Here is a 7,633-nt window from a genome sequence, read left to right on the forward strand (position 1 = left end):
AAAATCATTTTTCAAAGCAACATTTCACATTTTCTTTTTTTTCATTTAAAGTTTTGGTTTTAGTTACAGAAAATAATGCTTCTTCAGACCAGCTTCCAAAAAATCATGATGATGGTGTGTGTGTGTGTGTGTGTGTGTGTCTCAGGTGTTAAACGAGGCGATCGGTGCTCTGATGTATCACAGCATCACACTGACACGAGAAGATCTGGAGAAGTTTAAAGCGCTCAGGATCATCATCCGCATGGGCAGCGGATACGACAACATCGACATTAAAGCAGCCGGAGAGCTGGGTAATCAACATCAACACTGACTATCAACTACACAATCAAATCAAACAAACACAGTTATGCATATTGTATCATATTTGATTCTACGGTCTAAAGGTCAAACTTTGACCTCCTCCATACCTTCTGTTTCTGACTGATAGTTTTTTATCCAGTAAAAGCTATTTTAGTGTAATTCAGCTTCAGCTGGAGCTTCTCGTGTCAAATCTTGGTTTATTTTTTTTATCTAATACTTTCCTTTATTTTATGCATTTTATTACAGCTTTACTTTTTATTGATCAAGGATGCATTAAATTGATCAAAAGTGTCATAAGGCATTCACAATGTTACAGTAGATTTCTATTTCAAATAAATGCTGTTCTTCTGAACTTTCTCTTTATCTGTGAATCCTTAAAATCAATCACGATTTCCACAGAAATATTGAACAGCACAGCTGTGTTCAACATTGATAATAATCAGAAATGTTTCTCGAGCAGTAAATCAGTATATTATTCTGATTTCTGAAGATCATGTGACACTGAAGACTGGAGGAATGATGCTGGAAATACAGCTGTTTAACGAAGATTCACATAGAGAACACTTTATCTCTCAATCATCATTGGATTGCATTGCATTATATTTTTGGATCGTTGCAATCTCATTATATTATTAGAGATACAAAGTGGCGACTGATATTTATAAAACGTATTGTTCCGGTGCTTGATTCTGATTGGCTGAGCTGAGTTCAAAGCTGTTGTAACTCTACAAAGTAACATTCACCTTTGTTTATGTTTGTGTGTTGCTCGGCAACCACTTTGTTACAATCACAACTGTTTCTGAGGAGCTACATTGTTTGGTGGAAGAATACTGTTTTTATTAATATCATTACACTTTATTTGCTCTGTTTTATTCTGTGAAACCTTACTAAGTATATGGAATAACAGTTTTATAACAGCAGTAAGCCTCGTGAAGCCGTGGTTTACAGTGAATTTATAACAGCTATTGTGGTTTTAGTCACTCTGCTTAACAACGCCCCTTAGCTGTTATAAATTCACTGTAAACCACAGCTTCTTTCTTTGTTCTATGATGTTTTGTCAGTGTTTCTGAGCAGCTGTGTGTGTGTGTGTTCAGGGATCGCGGTGTGTAACATCCCGTCGGCGGCGGTGGAGGAGACGGCCGACTCGACGCTGTGTCACGTGTTGAATCTGTACCGCAGGAACACGTGGCTGTATCAGGCTCTGCGGGAGGGCACACGTGTTCAGAGCGTGGAGCAGATCCGGGAAGTGGCTTCAGGAGCCGCACGCATCCGCGGAGAAACACTGGGACTCATCGGCTTCGGTGAGAGACAAGGGTTGAGATCTTCCCTTCTGCAATCCGAACAATATCAGAGACAGTTCAGGGTCTGGATTAACAAAACATTTGACATCTAGGATAGCAGTTAAAGAGTTTCCTCTTAAAACCTATTCACAAAGCTGCTGAGACAAACTCTTACTAAGGAATAGAGAGAAGGGTAAAGCTCAGAGAAAGGGGGCGGGGCTGAGCTAATTGCTATTGAGATATCATCAAGCTTATTAACTATGCACACAGTGATTGGCTGATAGTCTCTCTCAAGGATTTATTCATAGAAATACTGTAAAGTGCGATATTATGTTGCCATATTCAAATAAAGTTTTTTTTTGCCACATTCAAATAAATATTTCAAATCCAGACTAAGTGTCACTAATAAAACAAGTATATATTGTCAGCTTCTTCTTACATGTGTGCTTTTTGTTAACAATTAGTGGATATGCATATGAACGGCATTTTAATTACCAGAGTAGAATAATCATGAATGATAGAAAGAAAACCAAAGTGGACACAAGCACAGCTGTTACAAGGAAAATAATAATAAATATAAAAATATTATGTATTATTAAAAATTATTACAATTTATTTATTTATTTTATTTGGAATTTATGAATAAAGGTTATTATGAAAGTTATTTGTGATTCACAATTTGTTGGTGGAAACGTTCATATAATTAGAAAATGCATATAATTTTTTAACTATTACTGTAGTGATGAATATTTAAATTCTATAATTATGAAATAATTATATATGTATAATCCAGTATGGATTCGGAGGTCTCTATACTTTTATCAATAACTTTCATACAAAACATAAATAATAATTTATTTATTAAATTAGATAAATACAAATAATATTTCTATATAGTATTAATAAAAAATTAATGTAATTATTGATATAGTTTTTGAATAAACCTGGTAAATATATATATATATATATATATATATATAGACTTCTCACACATCTCTCTTACAGTCAGTATGATTTTTCCCCCATTAAAGGATCAATCGTGTGTGTGTGTGTGTGTGTGTGTGTGTGTGTTGTGTGTGTGTGTGTGTGTGTGTGTGTGTGTGTGTGTGTGTGGCAGGTCGTTCGGGGCAGGCCGTGGCCGTCAGGGCTAAAGTGTTTGGCTTTAACGTGATCTTCTACGACCCGTACCTTCAGGACGGTCTGGAGCGCTCGCTCGGTGTTCAGCGTGTTTACACTCTGCAGGATCTGCTCTATCAGAGCGACTGCGTCTCGCTGCACTGCAACCTGAACGAACACAACCATCACCTCATCAACGACTTCACCATCAAACAGGTCTTTATCAGCTGCTCACGCTGCACTGCCTCAGTTTGTGTAGTTAGGTACACTGGCGCTCAAAGGTTGTAATCAAGATTTGTAATGTTTTGAAGTATCTTCTGTTTACAGAGGCTGCATTTATTTGATCCAAAATACTGTAAAAAATTTGAAATATTATTACAATATTAAATATCAGTTTTCTATGTGAATCTGTGTTAAAGTGTAATTTATTTCTGTGATGCACCGCTGTATTTTCAGCATCATTCCTCCAGTCTTCAGTGTCACATGATCTTCAGAAATCAGAATAATATGATGCTTTACTGCTCTTCAGTCTTTGGTGAGCAGAAGATACTTTAAAACATTACAAATCTTAAAGGGATAGTTCATCCAGAAATGAAAATTGTGTTATTAATTACTCACCCTCATGTCGTTCCAAACCTATAAGACCTTTGTTCATCTTCAGAAAACAGTAAGATATTTCTGATGAAATCCGAGAGCTCTCTGACCCTCCATAGACAGCAAGGATATTACCACGATCCATGCATGGAAACGCAGCAAGCACATCAGGAAAATAGTAATGAGCGCTGTTTACTTGTGATGGTAACTTGGGGAGAAAAATTACTTAATAAATTATGTAATTATTGTTTTCTTTGCTGAACAAAAAGTATTCTCGTAGTTTTGTAAAATTGTGGTTAAACCTGTGATGTCACATGGACTATTTTACTGATGTCCTTACTATGTTTGTGGACCTGGGAACATTTCAATTGAGTAGCTGTCTAAGGAGGGTCAGAGAGCTCTCAGATTTCATCAGAAATATCTTAATCTGTGTTCTGAAGATGAACGAAGGTCTTACAGGCTTGGAACGACATGGGGGTGAGTATTTTCATTTTTGGGTGAAACATCCCTTCAATTATTCTGAACTTTTGACCTCCAGTTTACATAATCTGCCAGCAGAATGAACTGATTGTAAAGAGTGAATCTGGCCATCTCTGCGATTCTGCCTCATTGTGTGTGTGTGTGTGTGTGTGTGTGTGTGTGCGTGCGTGTGTGTGTGTGTGTGTGTGTCAGATGCGTCAGGGGGCGTTCCTGGTGAACACGGCTCGAGGAGGTCTGGTGGATGAGAAGGCTCTGGCTCAGGCGCTGAAGGAAGGCCGGATACGAGGAGCAGCTCTTGACGTCCACGAAACCGAACCCTTCAGGTGAACATCAACACATTCACTTTTTATTAACATTTTGAATAATTTTTTTAAGAACGTCTTAATTATTCCACTGTTAAACTCATCACATGAGAGAATATGTTCAGTGGGAATGGTCAGAAAGACACCAATGCAGTCCTCTGACTGTTCCTGTGATATTATTGATGCACTGATTTCTTTGATGATTTTTACAGTATGATATCAATGCTCAGTTGTGTTTGTGTGTGTGTGTGTGTGTGTGTGGTGTAGTTTTGCGCAGGGTCCTCTGAAAGACGCTCCTAACCTGATCTGTACGCCGCACACAGCCTGGTACAGCGAGCAGGCGTCTCTGGAGATGAGAGAAGCAGCCGCTACAGAGATTCGCAGAGCCATCACAGGTACACATATTCACTCACAAACATTAATTCATTCACTCACTCTCATTCACTCACATTCATTCATTCATTCACTCACTCATATTCACTCAGTCACTCAGTCACTCACTCACTCACATTCATTCATTTCTTTCATCCATTCACTCACTTACATTCATTGATTCACTCACTCAGTCATATTCATTCATTCCTTTACTCATTCACTCACATTCATTCATTCACTCGCTCACTCACTCACTCACTCACTCACTCACTCACTCACTCACTAACTTTCATTCATTCATTGATTCACTCACTCACTCACTCACTCACTCACTAACTTTCATTCATTCACTCACTCACTCACATTCATTGATTCACTCACTCACTCACTCACTAACTTTCATTCATTCACTCACTCACTCACTCACTCACTCACTCACTCACTCACTAACTTTCATTCATTCACTCACTCACTCACATTCATTGATTCACTCACTCACTCACTCACTAACTTTCATTCATTCACTCACTCACTCACTCACTCACTCACTCACTCACTCACTAACTTTCATTCATTCAGTCAGTCACTCACTCACTCACATTCATTGATTCACTCACTCACTCACTCACTAACTTTCATTCATTCACTCACTCACTCACTCACTCACTCACTCACTAACTTTCATTCATTCACTCACTCACTCACTCACTAACTTTCATTCATTCACTCACTCACTCACATTCATTGATTCACTCACTCACTCACTCACTAACTTTCATTCATTCACTCACTCACTCACTCACTCACTCACTAACTTTCATTCATTCACTCACTCACTCACATTCATTGATTCACTCACTCACTCACTCACATGTATTTATTAATTAATTCATTCATTCACTCACTCACTTTCATTCATTCATTCACTCACTCACTCACATTCATTCATCCATTCACTCACTCACTCACTTAAATTCATTCATTCATTCATTCCCTCACATTCATTTATTCACTCACTCACTCACTCACTCACATTCATTCATTTATTCACTCACTCACTCACTCACTCACTCACTCACATTCATTCATTTATTCACTCACTCACTCACTCACTCACTCACACATTTATTCACTCACTCACTCACACTTTTATTCATTCACTCACTCACTCACTCACTCACTCACATTAATTGATTCATTCATCCACTCACAAGCTGATCTGATGATTAAAACACTCTTTTCGTTTCTCAGGCCGGATTCCTGACAGTCTGAGGAACTGTGTCAATAAGGAGTTCTTTGTGTCATCGGGTTCCTGGGGTCTGATGGAGCAGCAGGTTCATCCTGCGCTTAACGGCGCCACATACAGGTTCGATCACAATCATATTTAATGTTTATCAAGCGCATCATGTTTGATTTTCATTAATTGTTACACCACGATCCTAACAACATGAATAATAAGCACTTAAAACCCTGTAAGCCCCACCGCCGCATAGTCACATGACATTAGTTTAACTCTGAGCCACGCCCCATTTGCTTCTCTTACGCAGCCAAGTCAACCAATCCCTGCAGGCCATCACGACTGGCTCCGCCCCCCAAGACAAAATCAATGCCTAAAGCAGAGCAGGTAAAAGAATATCAGACGCCCTTCTCTCTCTCTCTGTCTCTCTCTCTGCTGATTTGACCTTTGACCCCTGATAACCACACCCTCCCTCAGCATTCAGTTTTATTTCATTTATCTGACCATTTAGAGACCAGTATTATTCATTTACTATTATAGTATTTATTTATATATTTTAAATCATTTATATATACATTTAAATCATCAATGTATATATATTTTTTATATAATATTTTATTTAGTTGCTAATGCAACATTTTAACATAAATTTTTTTTATTTTATTTCAGCTTTATTTCAATGTTAAAATTTTTTTTTGTTTTTATAGTTTCCAGTTGTTTCTAATAGTTGTAACACTGCTACAATACACATCCTCTTGCTGCCAGTTTTCACAACCCTCTATCTCATGCTGATCACATCCCAGTGTGTGTCACTTGTCTGTATGGTGACCTTTGACCTCTCCCGCAGGTTCCCGTCAGGTCTGGCCTGAGTGGCAGCGGGTTTGGAGGGTCTGGTTCTGGTGACCCACTCACTGACCGCCATAAACCACCCGTCCCAGACGCCATCCCCAAACCAGCCCTCCAATCACGGAGAGAGCAGCTGAGCGAGCAATAGCACACCCAACTATTTCCTTTTTCCCGTTCTGGAGGAAGTGGATGTTTTTGGTGTCTCCTCCACGGAAACACAGCACACTGAATGGAGTTTGTTAGTTTGATGTGTTTCTTCCCTCCGATTCTCATCTCTGTGAATCCTTTAGATAAATCAGGTGAGGCCCGAAGCCACTCCCACTCAGCCATCCATCACGATGATTGACAGCTCAGCACTCTGCTCTGATTGGCCAGCGTTCTCAGACTTCAGCCAAGGAATGAAACACCAAATGATTTCTTTCTCTCGTGTGTTTTGTTTGACTAAAGAACAGTTCAAATACACTTCTGTTTCTTTCTCGTACCAGAAGATGACGTTTAGATGGAGTTTCATGTTTTATATTCAATGAGTTTTTGGTTTTCACTTCATTCCACTATATGACTCAGGAAAATCTCACCTCCATAATTATTTTTCCCACCAAATCTTGTCCATATTTTCTCATATCTGCGTTGCAGTTTGGCTGGTGTTAGTACTTTTATACAGCGAGGTGTCTCGAGATCGTTAGGTTTGTGTGGTTTAGATGAGTGTCCTGTCCTTGGTTTGTTCTTCTGAAGGTGTTTGTTTCTCAGAAAGCGAGATGTGATGCAGAAGCGGGAGGTTGTTTGTTTTATTGTGAGTATTTGTATTCGTTTCTTTGTAGCATCAGTGCAGATCAAATAAAACATGCAGGTTCAGAACTCTTTCTCTTTTATGGATATTGCAGTAATGGATTATGACTCTTTATAACACTGTTCATTGCCCAACAGATTTTACAATTGTCCACTATGCTTTACATTTTTTAGAATTAATTCTAAGCTATACAGTAAACTTCATTACTGATTATGCACTGAATACCATTTAACTTTTTGTATTTCTAATACAGACATTACACATTTAGAAATGCGTAACTGTCTGTGCTTTGCAAGTGCACTAGTGTTCTTTTCCA

At 38.5% G+C, this 7,633-nt stretch overlaps 1 protein-coding gene across 2 annotated transcripts in view; it reads left to right on the forward strand.

Annotated features, from left to right (window-relative positions):
- LOC127969241 (C-terminal-binding protein 2-like) overlaps positions 1-7,385 on the forward strand; it is a 12,274-nt gene extending 4,889 nt beyond the window's left edge. For both annotated transcript variants that reach the window (XM_052571078.1, XM_052571079.1), the window contains exons 3-10: positions 146-290; positions 1,395-1,601; positions 2,698-2,912; positions 3,963-4,093; positions 4,340-4,467; positions 5,699-5,813; positions 5,995-6,071; positions 6,532-7,385. In XM_052571078.1, the coding sequence (XP_052427038.1) occupies positions 146-290; positions 1,395-1,601; positions 2,698-2,912; positions 3,963-4,093; positions 4,340-4,467; positions 5,699-5,813; positions 5,995-6,061 (1,008 nt within the window). In that variant the 3' untranslated portion in view covers positions 6,062-6,071; positions 6,532-7,385. The remainder of the gene's footprint in view (positions 1-145; positions 291-1,394; positions 1,602-2,697; positions 2,913-3,962; positions 4,094-4,339; positions 4,468-5,698; positions 5,814-5,994; positions 6,072-6,531) is intronic.
- The last annotated feature ends 248 nt before the right edge of the window (positions 7,386-7,633 follow it).

The sequence above is a fragment of the Carassius gibelio genome, chromosome B12, assembly GCF_023724105.1.
Source record: "Carassius gibelio isolate Cgi1373 ecotype wild population from Czech Republic chromosome B12, carGib1.2-hapl.c, whole genome shotgun sequence".
In the NCBI taxonomy this organism is placed as follows: Eukaryota; Metazoa; Chordata; class Actinopteri; order Cypriniformes; family Cyprinidae; genus Carassius; species Carassius gibelio.